Here is a 27737-nt window from a genome sequence, read left to right on the forward strand (position 1 = left end):
ATACACCACCTTAATTTATGTTCTGTAAAATCATCTATTTTTGTTGGCATCAGCAGCTCTCTGTTGCCATAGAAATTGCTCTGTTTAGGTAATATTGACACTTCTTTATTATCCTCAATAACATGATGTACCAGAAGCAATTCCATGCAGTTCTACAGAGAGATACATCACGCTCCTTGTGATAATAACTTAATTGCTGTTCTTTTATGTCTGTTTTGTCAGTTAGGAGTTCGAACCTGCAGGAGAACAATTAAAGGCATCAGTGTAAACCCTCATTCAAACCCTCCTGCAGCTCACCAGCTCCTAATACCGTATTGTTCCTATTAGGATGGTGAATTACTGAGTCACTGCTGTAATCATCACCACCCTTCTCTGCCTGTGGCATCTTTTACAACTCGGGTGCACACAGGAAGGAACCTTGGGTAAACAACCGGCATCTGGTGGCACGGTGCCAGTCTCCCTGCAATATTGGGGCCGTCGTTTTATTGCATTGGTTTTGTTTATATCTGTATTTCTTTATTAATGTTTGTCAGTTTATACTTATTTTTAAAGATGTTATTGCTCTTTCAAAACATTTTGTTGTAAATGCATATCGAACTGGCACTGTAGAAGTTATTAATAATAATAATAATAATAATAATAATAATAATAATAATAATAATAAACTGCAGATCCTGCCCAGTCTAATGAAGTTCTGCAGTGTTGTAGTATTTTGCCCTCAAACATTGGTGGGGGAGCAGCTGGTGAAATATCTCATGGTAACACAGTACTAATGCAACCAGACAGGCGTCCAGCACTGTGCTCCCTGCTTCTGTGAGCTGAATAGCCTGTAATTCCTACAGCGGCCACTGAGTGCCAGCCTTGGAGCACATCCAACTCGGCCCGAAGGTGGAAGGTGGAGTGTGGGCTGGTGCATGCAGATTGGTGCACTAGGCCGCTGAGCAGAGTTCACCTGCCAGTGAGAGCTGCCGAAAGTCAGCAGTTTCATTCTCCACCGTGAGCCGCTCGCTTCTCGTGTAGCTGCATTCCAGTGCATGGGAAATGCGATTCTGGCACCAGCACAATCGCTTTTGATTTTGATTTTTTAATTAGGAGGTGGCTCTGCAAAATGCCGGGGATGCTTGCTCGATTCACCTAGTCCCGCAGGAGACAATGCATTGCTGACTGTCTGTTGCTGCTGTTTCTATCACAGTGACTCTATACTGATACAATAGCTTTATTGTAGAATTTGAACCATGGTAGACCCTGCGTAATCTCTAATTTACATCGTAACCCCTTTAATATACAAAGACAAAACGAATAAGAGTTAGACAGACAAAGTGTGGTACAGGACAGCTAAAAAGTGTTATACAGGAACAAAAGATGCCTTACAGGACCACAGAAATGCCATAGGTGAACAAATCAAATTCCTAAGCCACCAGAAAATGTAATACACAACCAAAAAGGAGCAAAATATGTCATATGGGACTAAACAGTGTCAAATGGGGACAAAAAGTTTAATAGGGGACTAAACAGTGTCATACAAGAGCAGAAAATATAATATACCACTTGACCTGGTCTGTGATTTTTTGTTTCTCAAGTGTCTGAGTTTGTCAGTCAGTCTGGGCATCTGGTAGAGAATCTGAAGATCCCCACACTGTACACATTACTGTGTTTACACCACACATGAAATACAATAAATGTATATGAGGCTTAAACTGTGATGGGAAATCACTGCAGCACAAGAATGCGGAGGGCACAAGCATTACTTATGAATAATAATAATAATAATAATAATAATAATAATAATAATAATAATAATAAAATATCATTCTACAGAACAAGAGTCGGCCTAACAACACAATGAAAGTAGGAGGTAGTAAAGCTGTAGATTTGTGTGTGTATTCTGGCAAGATACCGTTTCTATCAGGATTTGCCAAACAAGAAAGTGAAAGTAATTGTATACAATGCTTGTGACACACTCTTTGGTTGTTGGAGTCTTACTACGACTATGACTACTATCAGCTACAATTCAAAAACTACACCACCACTTCGATGATGTCTGTGGCACAAACATGCAGATTGGAGACCTTGTGTGTGTTGATTGTATACACTGAAAAGCTAAGATGGGCCTTTAATCAAAATGCATGCCATTATTGCTATCCTCACAGTTTCACACCCTGAGCTGTTTCTACCCTATCTGTGAGGGTTGCATCTAGAAGTGCTGCGCGTCCCAGATTACAGACAGTGATTGCTCACAGTTGTTAAAATATTTATCCAATTGGAAAACACTCAGTTATTTACTCAGCGGTGATAATTCAACAAGTCTGAGTCAATCCAGTGTAAAATGTTGTCATAACAAGTACACATTTCAGGTCCTTTTGTTGTTTTTCCGCTTCAATCTCCATCGCATGTGGGCTCTCCAGGCGCCTCTCTGAGATAAAATCAATAGGGCCCAGAAGCGCGGGTGTTGATACAGGGCATATCTTTCCACTAAAAGCAATTGAGGTGGAATTAAAAAAAAAAAATCTTTCTTACTGCCAATTTAAACAATGTAGGTTTGCACTGTCCCCTAGTGGAAGCATGTGTCAATTGCTACTAAATCATATCAGGATTTGCTGTATTGTTTTTTAATTTGTAGTTTTTCTTTTCTTGTTTGTTTCCCCTGTGGACGTCAGGAGCACACTGGTTAGGAACCATAATAAACAACTTTTGTAGATGCAACTTTGTGTTATTTTTGCCACTTACACATAGATTGTACATTTAATTATCTGAGATTAGGAAAGTGAGCAGGTGTATCACTGATGATGGGGAAATAACTGCATAGTTAAACAAAACTATAGTTATAAAAAAGCCATTGTTAAAGATTATTATTATTAGTAGTAGTAGTAGTGGTGGTATTTATTAAGATTATTTTCCTTAGAAGTAAGCAGTAAGTCTCCAATTCTTTTTATATACAAAAATATACAATGTTCATCGCAGAAAATTACAAATACAAATACACTGACACGAACACGGATCATAAATGGATAAAATACATTCCCCAGGATGCACTCTGGTCACGGTGCACACTTCTCTCTTGACGTCAGCACAAAGTCATTTCATCCCTGTTTGTGTTTTTATGCACTTAATCAAAAGAAGTGAATTGATTGATAAAGAAGACACGGTTGTATCGATATCTAGTATTTCTAGAGACCAGCTCGCTCTCCTGCCGAGCTGCGTGCGGTTGGCTTGCTCTTGGCCGGCCCTCCCGGACCCGGTCTCGGCCGGAACCTCAGGCGCAGCGCCCGGCGTGTCGGCGGACAGGGACGCGCTCGGTGTCAATCCAAGATGGCGGATCGAGAAGAGGCGGTGAGGGAGTTTGTTGCCGTTACAGATGTAGACGAGGAGCGGGCCCGCTTTTTCCTGGAGTCTGCCGGCTGGGACCTACAGGTACGATTTAACAGCGACGGTTCCGCAACGCAAAAGCGGGGTTAGTCTGGATGTCAGACGACCCGGTTCCCTGTCTTATGGCCCCTGCGTCCAGTGCGAAACCGGGTTTGTTGTCCTGTCGATTTTGCAAGTCATTCATTTCTCTCTCAACAAAGCGCTCGCAGTTTTACCCTGGAAGTCACGGAGAAAAGCCTCATGTTTAGGGTCTGTTTTGTTGCGTGCTCATTTGGAGGATGTCATTTAATTTCTTTTAAATAGATGTCGGCTTTCAAAAGCAAGTGGGCCACAACAGCCAAAGTTGTTCGGATGTCGGCTAAATAAACAGCTTAGGAGATGGGGAAGATGGGGATAGAAAATCTCACCATTTGGGCCCAATACTGTTGACATGGCAAATGGGATGTGTTGTGTATGAAAAGTCACATCAGTGCGACAGAGGCCTTGGCTCATTCATTATAAGCTACTACATTAGACGCACTTTGTTTACGTGTCTGTGCACTTGTTTCGATTCAAGCATGAAACGAAAGTGCCAGAAACATGTCGCTCTACTAAGTCATAAAAACATGCGGTACGATGAGGATCATTGGGGACACAAACTTACACCACTGGGTTGTAGGTTAAAGCAGCGATGCCCCAGTTTGCGGTAGTGTGCCGCAGTAATGGTGTTGCTTGACTTCAAGTGTCAGTTTTTCAGTATTAAGGGACCCAGTAATGATTTGATGGTCGTCGCACGTATTGGTGTCGTGCTGTAGACTGGTGAGGAACAGCCCCATTGTGCAGACATCATTGTGCTGCACTGGCTGTTTAACCTTAACGTTTTTGTTTTTAAATCTCTAACAAAGATTAAGGTTTGTTGAGCCGTGCTGGAGGGGATTCAACCAGATCTCTCAAGTCTAGTGTGCTGTAAAGCGGTTTCAGCATATTTCTGTTGTCTAATAAGCACTGGGACAAAAGGGATTCACTTCCTGGCTCATTGACGCACTTCCTTTGTCCAGTGTGGATGGAGTACAGATTCAAAACCTAATGTTAACTTAACGTTTTCAGCACATAAGGTGTGTATAAAGAGCGATCAGTGACCCCTCGGCCAGTTCTACTGTGTTCTTCTGCATCCGATGGTATTAAACCTCCTAACTGTAGAGTTACGTCTTGTCTCTCGCCCTCTCTCAGCTCGCCCTGGCCAGCTTCTTTGAAGATGGCGCTGATGATGACATAGTCACCCTCCCTCAGCCAGAGGGCAGGTCTGTCTCGCGCCCCACAGCTCCAAGGTAAGGGTGCCAACAGCTTGTGTAGGAACATCTCCCCCAAAACCTGCTCTTCATGAACTGTGATACAACTGACCCCTTTCTCTGTGTGTGTGTGTATGTGTTGTTATAGTGCTATTTTCTCTATTGCAGTGAACACAGAGTAACTTCCTTCAGAGACCTAATGCATGAGGATGAAGAGGAGAGTGATGAAGAAGAAGGACAGAGGTATGAGTGATGCCAGGAAATAAACTTTGTTGGCTTTTTAGTCCCAGACTTTCTTTGAGTAGCTGCAGGATTGGTGGAAATGGGAAATAAATCTGCTCAGTTCTTTAACATTATTTCCCCCAGAAAATATAATACTTTTATTGTATTGGTTTGCAGCTCTGAATTAATATAGTAAAATTTCAATGAACAGTTAAGACTATAAACAGTTTTTTACTGATGCATATAATACTCATTGAAGCTGCTGAAGTTTTTATTGCCTATTTGAGTTGGGTGAAGCAGGTGGTATGTGGAAAATGCTGTCATGCCAGGTATCTGGTGTATGTATTGACAAGAACCAATCATGTGGCATCAGCACTGCGTTGAGTGGATTTGAACGCATTGATGGGCACGTGACAGCCGCAGGACTGTGGTGGTCTGCCATTCCAACTTTTAACCCCAGTGTGATTTTCCCTCCTCTCTAATTAAAAAGTAATTAAATGAGCTGTACAAGGATAGGTCGAACGCACAGGGCTGGGCACAGTTGATAGCTGTGATGCGGCGAGAATGAGAATCGGTAGGCCGCTTGATCGTGTTGAGAACAGGTGCTAGTTGGGCATCCTTGGTCTCCTGCAGGTTTTACGCCGGGGGCTCGGAGAGGAGCGGGCAGCAGATCGTGGGCCCCCCCAAAAAGAAGAGCTCCAATGAGGTGGTGGAGGACCTGTTCAAAGGAGCAAAAGAGCACGGTGCAGTGCCCGTGGACAGAGCTGCTAAAGGACCTGGGGAGTCCAGCAGGGCAAGAGTAGGACCATCACTCTTATTGTTTGGTGTTGTTTATTTATTTATCAATCGATTTGCTGGGTAATTTAATGATATTTCTTTAAAACTTACATATATAATTTATAAACCACAGACAGTCTTGTTTCCTTATAAGTATCGATATTCTAAACTAGTACTGTGTTCTGCTCTCTGTGTGAAGTCGGGCACTGGAAGGGGCGACTCTTTTCGTCGCTGATGTTTTTATTTTTGTTAATCATTTAAAGTAGAGCTTCAGAACGTGATGAACTCATAAACGGCATATAATCTCCATTCTATGTACGATGTACAAGTACATTCTAAATATATCGGTTGAGCCTGCACCATCCTTTTTGCCTTAGTGTTTATCAGACGCTGCTTTGTGTGTCTTTTGCAGCCGTTTGCTGGCGGAGGTTATCGTCTCGGCGCCGCCCCGGAAGAGCAGTCTGCCTATGTAGTAGGAGAGAGGAAGTCCTCTGAAACAGCCCAGGATGTGAGTGCTCTTCATAGTGTCTGTACCCCTGAGACGAGTCCGGCCTCCCTGGCAGGCCAAGTTAGCAAAGGCCTGTAAGAAGGAAGGAACGCTATCATCTTGATGCTGGTCATCTGATTGTTGGGTTCTTGACATTGTTCAGTGAATTTAAGATTCATTCCTCCTGCATGAGTGCTGCTCCCCGCATGCTGTACCTACATTGGGAAGTAAGGGATGGTGTCTCCGTGTTGAAAGGCTGCCTGGTGATGCTGATGTTGTTCTCGTGACAGGTGCACGTGGTCCTGAAGCTGTGGAAAACTGGCTTCAGTTTAGATGAGGGTGAGCTGAGGAGTTACTCCGACCCTGGCAACGCTCAGTTTCTCGAGTCCATCCGCAGAGGGTGAGAGGGTTCACGCCACAACTATGAAAATTCACATTTTAATGCTCAGAGGTTTTTTTGCCCTGTCTAAAGTGTGGTTTCAGATGCTCCCAGAATCCTGTGTTGTTGTTGTTGTAGTACGGAATGTGCAGTAATCTCACAATGCTGTCTGTTGGGAGTTTACAACGGCTGTTCAATTCCTCGTGTATCGCAAGTGGTCCCAGCCACTGTCTTGATTGCTGCACACTGAGTTGGGGTCTGGACGGGACCGCTCTTGATTGATGGAGCTCTGAGTTGGGTGCTGGGCCGAGCCACTGTTTTCGATGATTGGGCTCTGAATCTGGGTCGGGTCGCTGTCTTGCAGGGAGATTCCCGCCGAGCTGCGACGGCTGTCCCGAGGCGGCCAGGTCAACCTAGACATGGAGGATCACCGTGATGAGGACTTCTCCAAACCCAAGACTGTGTTCAAGGCCTTTGGCGGGGAAGGGCAGAAGCTGGGGAGGTAGGCCACTGCTGGGCTGGGTGGAGAGTTCATGCACAGGGTGTGGCTGGAAAGCTTAGTTTGATACATTCTTGACATGTCGTTTTTCTTTCTTTATGTTTATACTTTGGCAAGATTTGACATGTTGGATTTCCTTGGTATCCAATGCCCTACGCCAAACAATAACAAAACAAATACTTTAAACAAAATGATACTTAAAAAATAAAAAAGGAAGACCACAAGGGGGCAGAAGTTTTTGAAAAGTGGAGCACTCTGAAATTGTAACTTCTGTTTTTTTTTCTTGGTTATGAAAGAGGTCTGAGATAAACCACTCCTACATTTTAGGTAGACAAAACCAAATCAAAATAAATATCATGTTTCATTTTTGTCATTTTTATATCGCCTTGGAGAAAATGTTTCGTTTTAAATTCCTAACGAGTAAACCATAATAAATCTGTTGACGTGTTTGTGTTTGTGCCTGCCCTGTGTCTCTGCAGCGCCACTCCCCAAGTCATCAGCCTCAGCTCGGGGGTCATGCTGGCAACCAGTGAGGCGCAGGCCAGCTCTGCCGTCACCCTGAACGAGGCAGAACCTGTCACCAACATCCAGATCCGGCTCGCCGACGGGGGGCGCCTGGTCCAGAAATTCAACCACACTCACAGGTCAGAGCCAAGACTCCTGTCGTTCTTGTTGGGCTTGTTGGGTTTTACAAGATTGCCTTTGAGTAAGGAGGTCCACATTGTAGCACATTACTCACATGGCATCGTGATTCTGTCTGCAGATTTACTCCAGACACGACCGCAAGCCCAACCTGACCCACCCCTCAGCTGGGCTTATATGGTGAACATTGATTTTTTTGGGGGCAGGGGGTTCGATTCCCAATTGCATTTTCACATCCCAAATCTTATTCTTGATCCTTTGGGTCTTGCGGTGTAATTACTGATAGACATTGTGCATTTCCTGGGGTGCGTCTTTGTGTTAGCAGTACTCCAGTCTGCTGCCAGCACTGGCCCATGCCATAGCCGTGCCGTCGCCACAGCCCCTTCCCGCCCTTCTCTCCGGCAGCGCTCTGAATAACCTGCTGTCCATCTCTGTCCCTTCCCCAGAATTTCTGATATCCGCCAGTTTGTGGTCAGCGCTCGACCCGCCATGGCAGCCACCGAGTTTGTCCTCATGACCACCTTCCCCAACAAAGAGCTCACGGACGAGAACCAGACGCTGAAGGAGGCCAACCTACTGAACGCCGTGATCGTCCAGCGGGTGAAGTGACGGCTGCCAGGCGATCACCAACAGGAAAACCACACGACGGACTCCTTTCTTTAGCGTATTTCAGAGGTTGGGCTGAACTGTTGGGACATGATAAGAAATAAGAAGATTACTAAATAATAAAGCTTTTTAAAGAAACTTTAATTTACCTCAAGGGTTCTTCGATAGCGTTAGACTTGTAGTTCTCCAGAGTCACCTCTCATTCTGCCAGTTGTAACTCATTTGTACTGTGTGGACTCTGTATGCCCAATACCTGAGCCTTTTCATTCCAGATCATAGTAAAGTGTTGGAGGAAGGTGGGTTTTTTGTTTTGTTTACTTTTTTTATTCTTTTTTGGAGGGGTCATGCTAATGAAGGGGAATTCCAGAATAAACCCCACAGATAAAACATTTAAATAGAGTTTAAATGGTCAAAGAAGAAACTCGACAATTTATCAACTTGTGAAGAAGATGCACTGTTCCCCCCCCTCCCCACTAATCCTTTGAGTAGTTATTTTTGTTGACTTGAAATCTTGTGATTAAAATGCAACTTATGGTCTTATTTTTTTATATATATATTTTTATACACACTTTAGTCACCGTGGTTAATTTGGAAGAAGCATATTGTTTGTGTGTTTGCTATTCAACTAGGATGTAATGCTTTGTTAGGTGGTGGGATTCATTTGCTTTAGGGAAGATTCATGAAGACTAGCATTATTCCCTAAGACAAAGGGTCAGCTGGCAGAATATGCTGTGGTGAAATCCTAATTCCTTGCAGCGGTGGACTCGTTTGGAATTAACCCGCAGATTCTCTGCATAGCCCAGGTCTGGGGTGAAGACTGGCAGGGCTGTGAGTGGAGTTTGAGATTTGAGAGTTATGTTTGCTTATCTGACTGAATTTCATTTCATTGCAGAGCTGGGAGCTGTATCCCCCGGCCTTAAGCCCTTAACAGCTTCAGTCTTAAATCGAGTGAGTGATTAGGGTAGGTGCTTGTTTATGGTCCAGACAGAGCCTTGAGGGCACCCTGCTCCTCTTTCATCTTAATAAAGCAGCTGCAGATCAGAGACAGAGGGCACAGTATCTCAAGTTGACTTGGGCAGCATCGGGTGTGTTAACAGTCTGGGACCGGAGTCCAAAGTCATGGTGAATGTAAGCCACCCGACGCACATGTGGTGAAGGGGTTGTACTGGAGAGCACTTAGCAGTTCAGGAGCAATGCTGCCACTGTGTACTGGATGAGCTTGTCTTCCTTGCTACAGAGTTCAGATGGGGTAATATTTGTGATTTTGAGAAGGGGTGCAAAAAAGATAGTCACAAAGCAAATAATTTAACTTTTGCTCATTTTAAATTTCAGATTTCATATGGACTCCTCGTGCTTCTATTTAGTATAATCGTGTGCAGGTTTCAGCACAGGCCGCATCTCTCCTGTTCTGCAGATCCATCTGCCCACTGTTACGCATATATAATGGCATTCGTATTAGGACAGTCCCCTTTGGATTAAGATCAACAGAACAATTAAGTGGTTTATATAACTTGGTTTTGCAACAGACTTGTGTTAAAACCTACCTTACTGGTTGACTTTGCCTCTGAATTGCATTCTAAACTATTTACTTCTGGAGTGTTATCGGTGTGTAGTCGCCAATGGACATTTTTCAGGCATGTCACTTGCCTTCATGTGGATTCATGAGAAAGCACATAGATGAGAATAAAATTATTGAAACGTTTGTTTGTTTGGGTCGAGTTACAACATGGAGCATTGTAAGCATTTACATCTCATCCCTTTAAGTCCACTGCAACTTCAGAAAAAACCTGGCACAGATGAATGTGCCCGCTGAACTACTACATACCACAGGGTACGTCACACAGGGGTAGAGGGAACAAGCCGAGTTTCAAAACCGGGTCCTGGCTGTTGCAGGAAAAGCGTGACGAGACCTCGCTCAGTCGACAGGCACAAGGATGGGGGAGCCGGCAGCACAGAGCTCAGGACCTCGTGAAAACGTGCTGCTTGCAAAGGGGGACTCCGATCATGTAAGTGGGTGATGGACAGAAGTTAGAGAAAAGTATGTAACTGCTCCAGAGTATCCGTAGGGGAGACTTGTATAAGTACGCGTGCTCTGCCCATAACGCAACAGTGTTTCATTTGGAGATAGAAGTTGTTACTTCATGTATACATTTATTTTGGACTGAACATAAAATAGTGTAACAAAGCCATTTTGATCGGAAATGCACGACAAACAGAATACAGTGAAGCGAGTGTTCTATTTTACAATTCCAGATTCGAACAGCTCTGGGACAATGAGTCCACTTAACATTGATTTCTGAGCTTGGCAGGGGTCTCTAACTTTTTTTCCAGAGCTGTATGAAAACTAGCAATCATACCGAGATACTCATATACGCTATTTGTGTGTACAGGCGAGTCAGGAGTGAACGAAGTTGTATACAAACCCGTTATGCAAGATCATGATACAATTGCATGCTTTACTGCAGAATGAAGGTGCAAACGTTGTTTTGGCCGGGCAATAGATTGTACTTGTTTATCCACGACCTCCTACAATTCATCTTAAGTAAGAGTGCATTTAAATAAAAACGTACCCCCACCCGTTCATATCAACTTAACTTTGGAAGAAACGTTCCAGAGACCGCAACACCCCCACTGAGTAGATGCCAGTACTTAACTTGAAGCTGGTGGGGTCAACACTTTGTTTTAACCCAGTCCAAGATTGTCATTAATGACGCACTGCATTTCTGCGAAAAAGCATTGATCTGCAAGCACACGCTGCAGGGTGTCAGCCATCTGTTGTGTGCCTGTGTGTGCTGTAATGCTGAACACTGCACTGGCTGCAGCAAACTGACTGCTTGTTTTCTTATACATGAGGGGTGATCATGTGTTAAAGACAACTGCGACTTTCTCTTCCATGTATTTATTGATTAGATTTCGCTGTCATTGTATTTTGAATTTGTATTGGTCAGGGTGAGAGTCGCCCCCAATACACGGCGTTATGCAAATACTGTGTGTGCGGTCAAGCTACTGGCTCCCAACAATGAAACCTTTGAGTATTCATGGTGAGACTTCTTCGTGACAAGCTATAATAATTCAATCTCTATACAACTAGTTGGATTTTGTGTTACATTCCCAAATAATACTGTGGGAAGGAGATGTAAATATATTATTCAAGCTCTGCCTACATATTTTGCATGTTTTACATATTTTAAATTTTGCCTTAAAATATATTGTCCTTTTTTGTTTTCTGAAGTTTCCTCTCATTGTCCTGTTCTACACTGGTTATCGTTTCTCCCCTCCATATATGTGTATGTAACAGTACACTATTTTGGCATAGGAGCCATCTTTTGGTAGACAAGAAAAGATGTCAGTATTGCAAGGCACAATTGCCTCGTGGTGGGGGGGGCTGCCGAATCGCCCCTGGATGGCTGTGACGGCAGATTCCCCTCTCTCCCCTCCTCCCAGAAAGCCGTTAAGATGCCCCTGTGCAGGAAGGTCTGCTATGCGGTGGGCGGAGCTCCTTATCAGATGACATCCAACGCCATCGGCTTCTTCATGCAGATCTTCCTGTTGGATGTGGTGCAGGTGAGGGGATGGAGCCCGCCGATTGTGTGCGAGACGCGGCTGGAACATATTATATACAGTACATGCAAAAATATGAAGTCCCAAAACAAACTGCATACGCTGCACATTCCTGGGCCCAGACAGTGCCAAGAGTTGTGCTTGCACTTGTGTGCCTGGAGGTCGCTGGATGGGAGAGGCCACTGCATTCCCACATTCTGATAACGTTCTTGGGACAAGTTGACCGATATGTCCCGTGCAGAGAGGAAAAGAGGTTCACCGGTACCAGCCAATGAATGTTGCTTATTGTCATTGGTGAGCAAAGTAACAGATCAAGCTATTTTATTCCAGTTTACTGAGAAGCTGACACTGCAATTAGACATCAGTAGAGAGAAAGAAGCTTTGCTCTTTTACTTTGGATGGGTTTGTAACTATTTTTCGGAGGAGAGGCAGTTATTTCCACTTTTCTCCCTCTCTACCATGCTTGTCGTGAATGCTTCTGAAGATCTGTGCCTCATGCTGTATCTATGCAAGGTTAAAACCATTTTAGAATCACTTTTGTTATCCTGTCATGTTTTACAGACGGTGACTTACAGAGAAAACTGGCTCCATTGAGGAATGAAAAGCCTATCTATCAAATTACAAATAAAAGCTGCAGTGACTAAATATTTTGGATGGATTGATCAGGCATTGAGTTGAGTGTAGATAGTAAACAGCAAATACATTCAAGTCTCACTACAACACATTGTAAGAATTTCTAGTATTAGACTATATTGAACTTATCACGATTCATTCCTTTTGGCTTTTACAGGGCCTGTGTGTTTCTGCTGCTCTTTCAAGTCTTGGGCAGACAGAGTATCAGTTCTCAAAACATTTGATTTCCCTTGCCTTGGCACTTTCAGGGGATGAGCTAAATATGGCTATATTCATAACGAACCTTCTTGTTGTTTCTGAGCGTCGTTCACAAGGTCACAGAAGTAGAGCAGTGGAAATGTACCAGAGGGTTTGACATATCTACTCATTAGCTATATGGTTGATTATCCAGTAGCCAATATAACCTGTTAGTTTTGCAAACTAATCAGTATTTAATGCCTGTTCATTGATTATTCCTAATTATTCCCATATATAGACTTTGTTTGCTTTCGAGGTCTCTTTGGGCCTCTAATGTTAACAAGCTCAGGCCATCAGTTACAATAATAGTCTGATTCAGTGTCAATGGCTGTTAAATGCTGGTAGAAAAGTCATGACAGTAATTACTTGTTTACGGTGGTTGTCTTCAGCGCAAGGTGTTAAATTAATATGGGCTTAAGTCAAAACCCTCTAAAATTGTAATCCAGCTGTACATCTTTACAATAAGTCATGATGACACTGCCTCAACTGCGATGACTTTTAACCAGCATGTAAATGCAGCCAGACGTTTCTAATGATCCTGTCTGGTTCAGATGGAGGCGTTCTACGTGTCTCTGATCCTGTTCCTGGGCCGAGCCTGGGACGCCATCACAGACCCCCTTGTGGGATACCTGGTCAGTCGAAGTGGGAAGACCAGGTTTGGGAAGCTCATCCCCTGGTGAGTACTGTCTCTCTGCGCCACCTCTGCAGAAGTCAGCAGCCCTTGAACTTGAAATAGCTGTAGTGCAAACTTGATCACATAGATACCATCCGCCCATCCTGCACACTTCTACATTATCTTCTGAAGTCTATTAACGCTCGCAGTTGAATCGGTGTACTTGCCTGCCAGACACAGCCTTTGCATGAGTCACTAGCAATCACTTGTGCAATAATTATGGAAATGCACAATAATATGATTCTAATTTTAAAGTATTATCTCTGGGGTGGGGTCTGACTTCCCTTTGAGTGTTGTTTTTCTCCTGGTTGTTTATTAGGAACAAAATGCAACTTCTCAAACAAGAAAGGCTGGCGTTTACACTCATTTAATTCAGCAGAACATTGGTTTGTGTGGTGCTCAGCAGACGCATGTGGGATGTGTGACTCACAGACACCATAAAAGCTGTAAAACAGTGCGGTGCTCTCAGCAGCCCACGCCTCCTCTGACCAGCCCTCACCTCAAGTTAGAAGCAGGACTAGGCCGCAGGGAGAGGAGTACAAAGTCCATTCATCGTGTTATCCAGGGCGGCTGGCATGAGTTGTGGAAATGTCTATGCTCCTTGTGTTTCTCGAACGCCCTTTCCAAAGCACACCATTTGCCCAATCAGCACAGAGAATGGAAATTGAGTATCATGGCAACATCATGGGTAAACGGGGGGGAAGTGTCTAGATTATTATTATTTTAAACAAATCCAATATCTTTAATAAAAAGCAGTGTCTTTTCATGATCTATTTGAATAATAGATAAGTGATTAAAATCTCGTAGTATGGCTTTCTTTGGCGGCTGCTGAGTCACTCTTCCTGCACTGGGTGTTATTTACTATTATTATTATTATTAGTAGTAGTAGTAGTAGTAGTGAAGCATCCCCTAATTACTTTCAGAAATCAGACTGTCAAGTTGATTGAATCAAACAGTCTTTATTTAGCAAGCTGCTTGGAAGGAAGATTTCTTATTATTTATTTCTTGGCTGACATCCTTATCCAGGGTGACTTACACAGTTTATACAAGCATTACAAAAGTACAGTTATTCAATGTTCTTACTGTCAATTTATGGTGGCAGGCCTGGTATGTTGGAGGTATGGAGCCACTGGCCCGGCCTAGTACTGCTGGTTGTAGTGTCGCCGGACTGCAGCTGGGCACCGTCAATAACAGCCCGTGTTGTTATTCTTCCACAGGGCGGTGTTCTCCATGCCGTTCGGCGTGTTGTCCTACATCCTGCTGTGGTACACTCCACAAGACACCATGTCCGCTGGTTTCAGCTTCACATGGTACTTCACCATGTACTGCCTCTTCCAGACCTTCATGAGTGTAAGACACCCCGCCCCTCTGTCCACAACCCTTCTGTCCAGATAAGCACAGGGTCAGTCCTCCAGCGCACTGCTCCCAGATGAAGGTATGAGGTACGGGGCCTGCGTTGGCCTCCTCATTCTGGTTCATTCATTCCATTCATTTGTTGTGCCCAGGAGTCTGAGTATTGCTTGATAAGGGTGGTTGAAAATGGGAAGAGAAGCCAAGTCAGGTTAGCCGGTTAACCACATTCGTACCTTTGCCCTGGTTTTGTCACCGTTGTCATTTTTTTTTGTGAAGAATGTTGCTTTCTGTCATCCTCACGGAAGCCGCTTCTCGAGGGGATGGACACCGATGCAAAATGCTGTGAGGCCCATTGAGGAGAGCATTCTCTTTAATGCAGCTGAGTTACAGAGGAACACAGCCATTTTGTGTCCTCTCGCTCAGCTTGGAGCATAACGTACAGCAGTGTCAGCAGAACCAAAGAGGGCTGTGTATGAGTAGCATACGACAGGGCTGTTGTTAAAGCCTGTGGTTTCCTTGGAATCTCCTTTTACCACAGGGAACCCAGAAATTCAAGCCACAGCAGTGTCTCTGAATGCGGTAAATATAATAAAAAATGGAAACTTTTTGTTCACATAATTTATGTATTTATTTACCCCTCTCTCTCTCCGGTGGTTTTTGTTATGTCTGTAAATCGAAATGGAAAAACAAATGAGTAAGGTTTCAATGTGAGCCACAGCCTGAGACATTATTGATTGACACAGAGATATTATTTTGGTCTGTGTTGTTGCACTGCCTGTTGTGCTACCACACCACTGCATTGTGGCATATCTGGTGGTGCTTTGCTTCTTTCCTTATAAAGCTTATGGCCTTCACCTATTAATACAGCTGTTAATGTGATGGTGAGTATTGGAGCTGGCTCTGTGATAAGAGCATGTCTAGAGGAGACCTCACATGGCCTGATGCTGAGGTGCTTCCTGTAGACCCCAATCTGAGTGCAGTTGAAAAGTTTGCTGTTTTCTTCTCGTGACAATGGTCTTTTCTTTTTAGATATGAACTTTAGACACAAAGTTCAGTTTTTCACTAGGAAGTGTTTTTTTCTCCACCTTTTCTCCACCCATCGTCCTTTTTCTATTTGAACGTGTAATGCTGCATGTCATCAGTAAGAGCTGCAAAGATCAAACAGGAAGACAGGGCTGGAGCTTCGTTATTGCTAGTCTCTCTGCAAGATCTGAAAAAGCTGCGTCTAACTGCGGTTGCTGGCCAGTCAGCATGGATCACAGAATCTACATTTCTGTCTTCTGTCACTTAATATTTGCTTCTTGTTGTCGATTCATTTTAAACTGGTGGTGAACTTGTCATAAAGAGTTCAAAAACATCAGTTGGTCTTTGTGTTGTCTTCTGTATCTGTATATGTATACGATCTTTAACATGTGACAGTTTATGTCATGTATGTATAAAAAATACATTAAATCGTTCTATAAGTATAAGTATTTTGAAAATCACTGTGCACAGAAACGTGTATCACCTTCTTCCTGGACCTTTAATGGCTAACCGACTAGAATAAAAAGTGTGTTTTAACTTGTAAAACTCAGCTACCGTGTCAGTGAGAATGTATTGCATACTTTGCACCATGATTAAATCAGACTCTGAGCCGTTAGCCAATGGCAGGGTACAGACCTAGTATCTGATGGATTGATTCGGGGCAACCTAGGTGGTGGTGCCTTACCTGCAGGAATACTGGTGCCAGCTGTCCTCCAGACTCCTCTGATTGCTGCCAGTAAAGGATGATGGCTCTACAATGATTTGGCTACAAACCAGCTCCTGTCCAACAAATTCTGTACTTGTTATTCTTGTGTGAAACAAAACTATGTACTGTCCCTTTAAAAGACGGCCTTCGTATCCACATAGCGATTGAAGGATACCTCCCACTTCAAGCTTCATGAATACTCACAATATACACCGATCAGCCATAACATTATGACCACCTGCCTAATATTGTGTAGGTCCCCCTTTTGCCTCCAAAACAGCCCTGACCCGTCGAGGTATGGACTCCACTAGACCTCTGAAGGTGTGCTGTGGTATCTGGCACCAAGACGTTAGCAGCAGATCCTTCAAGTCCTGTAAGTTGCGAGGTGGGGCCTCCATGGATCGGACTTGTTTGTCCAGCACATCCCACAGATGCTCGATTGGACTGAGATCTGGGGAATTTGGAGGCCAAGTCAACACCTTGAACTCGTGATTCATCAGACCAGGCCACCTTCTTCCATTGCTCCGTGGTCCAGTTCTGATGCTTACGTGCCCATTGTAGGTGCTTTCGGTAGTGGACAGGGGACACCATGGGCACCCTGACTGGTCTGCGGCTACGCAGCCCCATACGCAACAAACTGCGCTGCACTGTGTGTTCTGACACCTTTCTATCAGAACAGGCATGAACTTTTTCAGCAATTTGAGCTACAGTAGCTCGTCTGTTGGATCGGACCACACGTGCATCAGTGAGCCTTGGCCGCCCATGACCCTGTCGCCGGTTCACCGCTTTTCCTTCCTTGGACCACTTTTAGGTACTGACCACTGCAGACTGGGAACATCCCACAAGAGCTGCAGTTTTGGAGATGCTCTGACCCAGTCGTCTAGCCATCACAATGTGGCCCTTGTCAAAGTCACTCAGATCCTTACGCTTGCCCATTTTTCCTGCTTCTAACACATCACCTTTGAGGACAAAATGTTCACTTGCTGCCTAATATATCCCACCCACTGACAGGTGCCATGATAACGAGATTATCAGTGTTATTCACTTCACCTGTCAGTGGTCATAATGTTATGGCTGATCAGTGTACAGTAAACCTACAGATGTGCCCCTGAGAGCTGCCTTTGTCAATAGCTAGTATCATCAGTCTGTCATTTTTGTGCTCTGTAAAGCACTTAAGTCTGGATTTGGAAAGATATACAAGCAAAAACACCACTAACTTTCTATTGACTTTCTACACCTGTGTATAGCGTCTGTTGTTTTCTGTCTGACCCTGCAGTGTTACCATGTTCCCTACTCTTCCCTCAACATGTTCCTGGGAGGAGACCAGAGAGATAGAGACTCAGCCACAGCTTACAGTAAGCCATCTTCACTGACTCCACCCCCCCCCCCCCCCCCACCCCCATCTCTGTCATGCATGCTTCTTTCTGGTCAGGATGCTCATTTTTTCTCTCCTTCCGTTTCTTTTCCTCCTCCTCCTCCTCATTTGGAGGTTGGGTACAGGCCATTGGGTACAGGTTTTTAAGAAGTTGAAACACATGCAATCAGTAAATCATTTTATTTAAGCCTAGTTATATTAAGGAAATTACAGTAATTCATTTTATTTAGTTATACTAAGGAAATTACAGACGGAAATCAGTATTGTTTAAAATTGACATGATTTCCTACAAAAAAATCCCTGTGTAAAATCAGGGTCCTAGAAAAGAACTACCAGGGAAATTCCAAGAAGCAATTTAGAACATTATCTACTAGAACTATGCAAATGAGTCCTGCGCACCTAGGGGTCTCTGTCGGGAGCTAAAATATTAATTTTTTTGTCCCTGAATGAATGTATTTAATATATAAATACAGCAGAACAGACTTTGTCAGTGTGTGGGTGTCTGTGTCATGCCCTTGGTTGATGTTCTGAATGTGTGCTGCAGGGATGGGTGTGGAGGTTTTTGGGACTCTGGCCGGATCTGCCATTCAGGGACAGATAGTGGGAGTGTACCACGCCAGGAAAGCGCAGGCCTGCAACGTTCACAACACCACAGACCTCAGCATCGCAGACCTCGATGCCACCATGTACCAGAACGCCACCTCCTCCATCAGCGACACGCTCCACAACACGGTCAGCCCTGCGCACAGACCTTTGCAAAACACGTCTGTGTCAGCACATGTTACATGTTGGTGACTCAGTCCAACACCGCTTACAAGAAAGCAGAACATGTTGCTGATAATACATTTAACAACCACGGATAGAGAAAGAGCTCTGTTACATGAATATATGTACATATGTACACATCAACAGTAATCCATCAAGCCGTGATCAAGTCACATTTTTAAGTGGCATAATGGAAATGTATGTTTACGTATAGTTTATACTGTTATACATTACATAGCATCTGTGTTACTGTAGGTGAAGATGTAGCTATGAAATGTATAATAATAATAATAATAATAATAATAATAATAATAATAATAATAATAATAATAGAGCTAAAAGCTTTTTTTAGTGTTTGTGTCTAATTCTGCAAAGGAAACTACATCCTTTGTATAGGGAAATGCTTTGTAAAGATCTGGGGAAAATGAAGAAAACCCTGGCAATGTTCTTTCAATGTTTACTGCTATTTAAATGGTTGGGCTGTTTGTCCACAGATGAATGCCTTTTCTCTTCCATATATTTGAAAGATTAATGAAAGCCGTCAGCCTCAAGGGATTTATTTGTTCTCCGGGGAACATTTATCCAGTTTCACTATAATTTTCTCTGCTCAGTTCAAGTTTGCAGAGAATGAAACCCCCAAAATGATTTTTTTGTCTTCTTTCTACCCTAGAGGATGGCCTATGTGATCGCTGCTGTGATAATCGGGGGGTTTTATTTCCTGTGCTGCATGGTAATGTTTTTGGGCGTGAAGGAGCAACTAGGTGAGTGTGTGTTTCAGACAGGGGAGGTGGGAAAACCACTGTGAAAAAGGGAGCTCAGATGGACGGGTGGTTAAGGGATTGGCATGTTGTCAGGAGGTTCCCAGTTTAAGCCCCAAACATACCTCTTGTTATTAGTGACATGTGGCGCAGTTGTCCATCCATAGGTCACCTTATAGTTTCTGTGTGAAACTTTTACAATTTGACCCTTATTTATGCAATGTGTAGCAATAACAGTTTTCAGAAACAAAAACTGCACAGATGGATTTAATGAGAACACAAAGGAGCCTGCCCAACCAGTGACCTTATCCTGATTGAGATCTCTGGCACTGTAATCATTCTTTTAAAGGCTTGAATTTATGAGCATGCGGTTTGTGAAATTGAAATTATTACACCACTGCAAATAAAATAAAAAAAAAAGGCCAAAAATGTATACTTCACAAAATCAGCTGGCATAAGTAGTCTTCGGACTTAGCTGTAGACTTGGCTGGGTGTTAGTGTTTATTTATTGATTCATTTATTTTAATTAACTCTTGCTCAGGATAATCCTAATTGCTTTTCCCATTTGGACAGGGGAAGTGTGGTCCACCCACCTTCCTAGACTCCTTAGCACTGTTAACTTCAGGAAGTACTGTGCTACCCCAGTCCTCATCTGAGGTTCCTCTCCAGACACTGGCCTCTCCTCTCTCTCTGCAGCTCCCCTCAGCACCCTGGACAAGCTCCAAATGCCTTACCTGTCTGGGGTGAAGTGTATCGTGAAGCACACCCCGTACATACGCCTGGTCTTTGGTTTCCTGTTTGCCTCCTTGGCTTTTCAGGTCAGTGCGGCGCCATTAAAATCATTAACTAAACGTGTCCACAAGTGGGCCAGCCATGACCCGTTTCTCTTATTTTGTTGCACATGGTAGCTTCCAAGCAGTCACCTTGGAAAAGAAAGACCCAGCCAAAGTCGCGGTCTTTGTTTTGCCCTTTTCTCCGCCAGTCCGCCAGTTCTGTGGGCGCAACGCTGATGTCTCACAAGATGTCTTTGTCACCAAAAGCAAAAAACTGATATAAAAGTGTATGCAATTGTTTGTAAATTAGGGAGAGCTAAGTGTGTGCCAGCAATGTAGTGCCATTGAAGATTGTCAGTATAGAATCTCTTAATTGTTTATGTGCTTCTATCACTTCCACTAGATTAGTAGTAGTAGTCTTATTAATTGTCGTCTTTTGCAGATGGCACAGGGGAATTTTGCGCTGTTCTGCACCCACGCTGCTGGGCTTGGGGCCTACTTTCAGCACCTTGTGCTCATCCTGCTTGTGAGTACAACATGTTGGCAAACTCGACAGAATAGAACTCTACAGTATTTTTTTACAAATACAATCATGTTTGTAATTGATTTTTGTTGGTTCGTGGTCAGTGTATTGCTCAACCCTGCATCTGAAATCTAGTATTATTTCAAAAGTCTAAATGTCAGAGCGGTTTGTCCAGGTCTGTCAAAGGGGGAAGTGTCTGTACTACAAACACTACACTAAACTTAAGCGAATGTAAGCGAGTGTAAGCGAATGTTGCCACTCTGATGTCGCAGCTAATTTTGTAAACGCACAACAAAGAACTGCTTGTGCTGTTTCAGTTTCAGTAAATAAAATATCCAGAATGTGTTTGCATATTGAAAGCATGGGTAAAACCTTACCAATTACATATATAAACAATTTCCTGGAAGATAAACCTCAAAGTGCGTGCATCATTGTGTTTTGTGTTTGGAATTTGATGTACTTAAATGCTAAAATAGCATCTCTTATGCACAGGGAACTAAATTATATATTTTTACTATTTTCCTTTTAGGTGGCGGCTACATTATCCATACCTGTGTGGCAGATATTGCTAGTAAAAGTTGGGAAGAAGACGACGATTTTTATGGGTCTCTCAGTACGTTTTGGCAAACGCAACCACCATTGATTGTTGTATTTCATTGATTATAAGTTGTCATTGGAGACATTAATAATTTTGTTGGATAAGACAACACATAGATAAGATTTTCTGGCCTTTTTTTCACATTACCAAGTCATTAAAGAGGAGTCTAGGACAAGTACAGTGAGGGAAAAAAGTTTTTGATCCCCTGCTGATTTTGTATGTTTGCCCACTGACAAAGAAATGATCAGTCTATAATTTTAATGGTAGGTGTATTTTAACAGTGAGAGACAGAATAACAACAAAAAAATCCAGAAAAAAAACACATTTCAAGAAAGTTATACATTGATTTGCATGTTAATGAGGGAAATAAGTATTTGATCCCCTTCAACTTAGTACTTGGTGGCAAAACCCTTGTTGGCAATCGCAGAGGTCAGACGTTTCTTGTAGTTGGCCACCAGGTTTGCACACATCTCAGGAGGGATTTTGTCCCACTCCTCTTTGCAGATCCTCTCCAAGTCATTAAGGTTTCGAGGCTGACGTTTGGAAACTCGAACCTTCAGCTCCCTCCACAGATTTTCTATGGGATTAAGGTCTGGAGACTGGCTAGGCCACTCCAGGACCTTAATGTGCTTCTTTTTGAGCCACTCCTTTGTTGCCTTGGCTGTGTGTTTTGGCTCATTGTCATGCTGGAATACCCATCCACGACCCATTTTCAACGCCCTGGCTGAGGGAAGGAGGTTCTCACCCAAGATTTGACGGTACATGGCCCCGTCCATCGTCCCTTTGATGCGGTGCAGTTGTCCTGTCCCCTTAGCAGAAAAACACCCCCAAAGCATAATGTTTCCACCTCCATGTTTGACGGTGGGGATGGTGTTCTTGGGGTCATTCCTCCTCCTCCAAACACGGCCAGTTGAGTTGATGCCAAAGAGCTCGATTTTGGTCTCATCTGACCACAACACTTTCACCCAGTTCTCCTCTGAATCATTCAGATGTTCATTGGCAAACTTCAGACGGGCCTGTACATGTGCTTTCTTGAGCAGGGGGACCTTGCGGGCGCTGCAGGATTTCAGTCCTTCATGGAGTAGTGTGTTACCAATTGTTTTCTTGGTGACTATGGTCCCAGCTGCCTTGAGATCATTAACAAGATCCTCCCGTGTAGTTCTGGGCTGATTCCTCACCGTTCTCATGATCATTGAAACTCCACGAGGTGAGATCTTGCATGGAGCCCCAGACCGAGGGAGACTGACAGTTAATTTGTGTTTCTTCCATTTGCGAATAATCGCACCAACTGTTGTCACCTTCTCACCAAGCTGCTTGGCGATGGTCTTGTAGCCCATTCCAGCTTTGTGTAGGTCTACAATCTTGTCCCTGACATCCTTGGACAGCTCTTTGGTCTTGGCCATGGTGGAGAGTTTGGAATCTGATTGATTGATTGCTTCTGTGGACAGGTGTCTTTTATACAGGTAACGAGCTGAGATTAGGAGCACTCCCTTTAAGAGAGTGCTCCTAATCTCAGCTCGTTACCTGTATAAAAGACACCTGGGAGCCAGAAATCTTGCTGATTGATAGGGGATCAAATACTTATTTCCCTCATTAACATGCAAATCAATTTATAACTTTTTTGAAATGCGTTTTTCTGGATTTTTTTGTTGTTATTCTGTCTCTCACCGTTAAAATACACCTACCATTAAAATTATAGACTGATGATTTCTTTGTCAGTGGGCAAACGTACAAAATCAGCAGGGGATCAAATACTTTTTTCCCTCACTGTACGTCAAACCCACTACCTTAAAAAAAACTTTTTAAAGAAACAAACAAGCAAAATCTGACCTGCTGCAAAATATAATAGAATGACTTATACTTACTGTGTCCCAAAACAGGAAATGCTTAGGAAGTCATTTACTAAGACTTACTTAAGTAAAGATCACCAGCTTCTGTATCCGTTTTCACTTGTACAAAGCAGGAAGTTAAACAACAATGACAGATTAATTGGATTAAGTTTGGGACAAAGGGCCGAGAATAGGTTAACAGACCAACGTGTCTCAAGGTATACAGTATATAAGGCCCTGCAAATAAAATGAATAGCTGTTTTGGGCTTATTTTTTTGTCTGCATTCATTTTATTCATATATAAACATAACGCAAAGCTTATTTTCCATCAGGATTTTGGAATAACAGATAGAGTTTGGTGCCATTTCTTCCTTGTAGATTTATATCCCAACCCTCGCCATCATCGCCTGTGTCCGCAGTAATCTCCCCGTCTACGTTCTGATGTCCATCAGTGCCGGGTCCAGCCTGGCTGCCCTGTACCTGCTTCCATGGTGAGTTTTGCTTCTTCCGGCAAGTATACAGAACTGCAAACTCCCATGTCAGCAGACCGCAATGGATTTCCTAATTTCAGTGTGTCTTCATTACCCAATACTACTCAATCTCCCCATTTCTGCACAACTCTTCCACTGAATCTAGATAACATTTTCTGGCTGCACACACAAGGCACATTTATTTTCTCTGGCCCTGGTATCAAAAATAATCCCAAACCCATTCCTTTGTATTCAAGGTAGTGGGTTTCATACAGCATAGTATGGCATGCTGATCATGTGGATCAGTGGAGTGTGATGCTAGTTGTTTTTTATCCATGCTATTTCCTAAGATAAATAATTTGTGTTCTGGCGATTCTTTAATTGAATGCTTTCTTTTTAAACTAATTAAGCACACTAGAAAACTAAATCCAGGATGTTGATTTACAATTGCAGTAACATCCATTGTGATCTGAAAATCATAGCAGACCAGGGCTGTAGACCTGTACTGTAATTCAAGTATAGTTGCTGTATTTTATTTATTTATTTATTTATTTATTTTAAAACTGCTGTGCTCAATGACTTAGCTGGGCTATTGGTACCGCACTTTGAAATGTCCATGCTACGGTAGCTATAACTGCACTGACTGAACTAAAAAGATTCCAGTATGAATAGTTTTTGTTTCATTATTTATGATTTTAGCCTTTTGAGTTTTACAGCTTTCTAAAACACATGCATGTTGTATTAGCAGTGTGAACCCTAAACCATTTTGGTTCTTTTCCTCACACCAGTTTCACAGGGCCTTCACTTCCCGTTCCTGTGTTCGTGACAAATCTTTTCACACCAGCAAGTAAAAGACCATCGCCAAGCACGCCAAGCATGCCAAGCACGCTGAGGCACGATCACTGTGGTGACTGAAACCCACCCAGCTGCTCGCCAGCTTCTCATTATCATGTGATTGACAGGTCCATGCTGCCAGATGTGGTGGATGACTTCAAGGTGAAGAACCCGACCTGCAAAGACCTGGAGCCTCTGTTCTACTCCTGCTACGTCTTCTTCAACAAATTCGGGGGTGGGATGTCCCTTGGCATCTCCACTCTAGCTTTACAGTAAGTGTTGCAGATCTAAGTGTTACTCTGTTTCTCCCCATCGGTTATTAGTCACTGTTTCACACTTCTTGTTCTTTACACATCCTGGCACAACACGTAGGAGTCAGGGCAGTTAATTGCAACAGACGCACCATCGCGTGACTCCCACCCCCACACTTTGCTAGGGTCTAGGCGGCTACACATATTTTCCTACTTTATTTACTAAGATTCTAAAGCACTTAAGAGGTCATATTTCACTCCTAACTTCATGTATTGTGAGTATTCCCAAAACAAAAGAAGAGGTAACCCTGCGCTGTGCACTGCTCACTGACTCGGAGGTATTTATACTGCTATACTACAGGAACTGTTTTTGTAGAGAAGTAAAGCCGAGGTGCTGCTAGAAATGACTTATAAGTGTGGATGCAGAGTGCCAGCCCCTTGTTTGTGTGTGTACATTGCGTAGAATAAAAGCTTCACCCAAAACACTGATTAATATGACGTTACGGATGTTGTATTCTGTATTATTTGAGAGAATGCTGCATGCAAACGTCTCGCCTGCTAGTGAAGCTGGTTTGTTCTGTGCCACAGTTTTGCAGGGTACCAGCCAGGCGCCTGCAAGCACAACGCGGCGGTGATCACCACGCTGAGGGTCCTGTTTGCCCCGGTCCCCATCGGCCTGCTGCTGGTGGGCATGCTCTTATTCTACTTCTACCCCATCAACGAGGAGCGCCGCCAAGAGCTCAAGAAGGAGCTGGAGAAAGCCCAGTAAGTCGCTTCAATTTAAACTCGCTCTGGTGTTCCAAGTGTCCCACAGGGCATCCTGAGAGTAAAGTTGTGTTGTTTAAAACCTCTATGCAAAACATTGCTGTCCACATTGTTTGTGAGTGTGTACTCGTACTTTTAAGAAACACAGAAAACTTCAACAAGGTTGATTGCTGATACAGTGAAAAATGCAGCTGTTTAAAATGTTGGTTTAAACAGTCCAACTGTGACACCTCTGTATCATCCCTGTATAATTTTTATTTTCTGTCTCTGCAGGGAGATGGAAGAAAGGACAATGGATGTAAACATGTCTCTGTAGAGGTACCAGTTTTGCAGTCAACTCCCAGAGGGGAACTTTTTTTTTCATTTGTATTTTCCTCAGGATATTTAAATTCACTACAGTGCAGTGTGCGCTCTATAAATCAAATCATACATCTCATCATACATTGTTAGAATATTTGCCACTAAGCTGTGTGTTGTCTTTGAACTTTTACATGTGTGTAGTGTAATTGTTCTCTCCTTTCAATAAGATCCCAGGTGTGATTTGTAAACACCAGCCTGCCTCTCTGATGTGCCTAACTACACTGAGTCAAAGAAGGCTTTGACTTATTATACACAGTGGTACAGCTGCGGGGGGGGTTTCTAAATTATACAATACAGCATTCCTGTTTAGAAAATGGCACTTTCAATGTATTCAGGAAATAGAAAGTGTCTGTTGTTCTGAGGCTTGAGATAAAATGCACCAGGATCAACTTAGAACCCACGTGGGCCTATAATCTTGTGAGGAAAATGGACACTGCTCTTTTAATGACCATTGAACTTTGGACAAACTTTAATCATATAAGAAGTCTTAACAAAAAGGCCACTCTTACCCTATATGGCTCTGGTTGCTGGACTATAAAATGAGGATTTGGAGCATGCTCTGATCTTTTCTTTCTTTGAATTGCCTTTGTTTATTCAAGTATTTTGTGTTTTGCTAATGGGTTCCACATTTCAGTAATGGGTTTCATTTGTCCTTAATTGTCTTCTATAAAAAAAGTGTAGTGGATTGAAGTATTTTCATTTGGTATTATGAATGTTGGTGTACAGTGCATCCGGAAAGTATTCACAGCGCTTCACTTTTTCCACATTTTGTTATGTTACAGCCTTATTCCAAAATGGATTAAATTCATTATTTTCCTCAAACTTCTACACTCAATACCCCATAATGACAATGTGAAAGAAGTTTGTTTGAAATCTTTGCAAAATTATTAAACATAAAAAACAAAAGAGCACATGTACATAAGTATTCACAGCCTTTGCCATGACACTCAAAATTGAGCTCAGGTGCATCCTGTTTCCACTGATCATCCTTGAGATGTTTCTACAACTTGATTGGAGTCCACCTGTGGTAAATTCAGTTGATTGGACATAATTTGGAAAGGCACACACCTGTCTATATAAGGTCCCACAGTTAACAGTGCATGTCAGAGCACAAACCAAGCCATGAAGTCCAAGAAATTGTCTGTAGACCTCCGAGACAGGATTGTATCGAGGCACAGATCTGGGGAAGGGTACAGAAAAAATTCTGCAGCATTGAAGGTCCCAATGAGCGCAGTGGTCTCCATCATCCGAAAAGGAAGAAGTTTGGAACCACCAGGACTCTTCCTAGAGCTGTCCGCCCAGCGATCGGGGGAGAAGGGCCTTAGTCAGGGAGGTGACCAAGAACCCGATGGTCACTCTGACAGAGCTCCAGCGTGTCTCTGTGGAGAGAGGAGAACCTTCCACAAGAACAACCATCTCTGCAGCACTCCACCAATCAGGCCTGTATGGTAGAGTGGCCAGACGGAAGCCACTCCTCAGTAAAAGGCACATGACAGCCCACCTGGAGTTTGCCAAAAGGCACCTGAAGGACTCTCGGACCATGGAAAAACAAAATTCTCTGGTCTGATGAAACAAAGATTGAACTCATGTCTGGAGGAAACCAGGCACCGCTCATCACCTGGCCAATACCATCCCTATAGTGAAGCATGGTGGTGGCAGCATCATGCTGTGGGGATGTTTTTCAGCGGCAGGAACTGGGAGACTAGTCAGGATCGAGGGAAAGATGAATGCAGCAATGTACATAGACATCCTTTAATGAAAACCTGCTCCAGAGCGCTCTGGACCTCAGACTGGGGCGAAGGTTCATCTTCAACGACCCTTAGCACACAGCCAAGATAACAAAGGAGTGGCTACAGGACAACTCTGTGAATGTCCTTGAGTGGCCCAGCCAGAGCCCAGACTTGAACCCGATTGAACATCTCTGGAGAGATCTGAAAATGGCTGTGCACCGACGCTCCCCATCCAACCTGATGGAGCTTGAGAGGTCCTGCAAAGAAGAATGGG

At 43.4% G+C, this 27737-nt stretch overlaps 2 protein-coding genes across 2 annotated transcripts; both read left to right on the forward strand.

Moving 5' to 3' along the window:
* The first annotated feature begins 3098 nt into the window (after nucleotides 1–3098).
* On the forward strand, nucleotides 3099–8786 carry nsfl1c (NSFL1 (p97) cofactor (p47)). Its single transcript, XM_066702254.1, has 9 exons — nucleotides 3099–3411; nucleotides 4576–4673; nucleotides 4803–4877; nucleotides 5490–5655; nucleotides 6046–6141; nucleotides 6411–6520; nucleotides 6864–7001; nucleotides 7478–7642; nucleotides 8087–8786. The coding sequence occupies exons 1-9, from the start codon at nucleotides 3310–3312 to the stop codon at nucleotides 8247–8249; spliced, it is 1113 nt and encodes a 370-aa protein (XP_066558351.1). The 5' UTR covers nucleotides 3099–3309; the 3' UTR covers nucleotides 8250–8786.
* A 144-nt stretch (nucleotides 8787–8930) lies between these two features.
* On the forward strand, nucleotides 8931–26517 carry LOC136748483 (sodium-dependent lysophosphatidylcholine symporter 1). Its single transcript, XM_066702253.1, has 14 exons — nucleotides 8931–10252; nucleotides 11691–11810; nucleotides 13229–13353; nucleotides 14568–14700; nucleotides 17709–17787; nucleotides 18352–18539; nucleotides 19243–19333; nucleotides 20027–20148; nucleotides 20546–20629; nucleotides 21156–21239; nucleotides 23432–23544; nucleotides 24486–24629; nucleotides 25197–25373; nucleotides 25647–26517. The coding sequence occupies exons 1-14, from the start codon at nucleotides 10181–10183 to the stop codon at nucleotides 25687–25689; spliced, it is 1575 nt and encodes a 524-aa protein (XP_066558350.1). The 5' UTR covers nucleotides 8931–10180; the 3' UTR covers nucleotides 25690–26517.
* The last annotated feature ends 1220 nt before the right edge of the window (nucleotides 26518–27737 follow it).

Source organism: Amia ocellicauda, chromosome 4 (genome assembly GCF_036373705.1).
Source record: "Amia ocellicauda isolate fAmiCal2 chromosome 4, fAmiCal2.hap1, whole genome shotgun sequence".
Taxonomy (NCBI): Eukaryota; Metazoa; Chordata; class Actinopteri; order Amiiformes; family Amiidae; genus Amia; species Amia ocellicauda.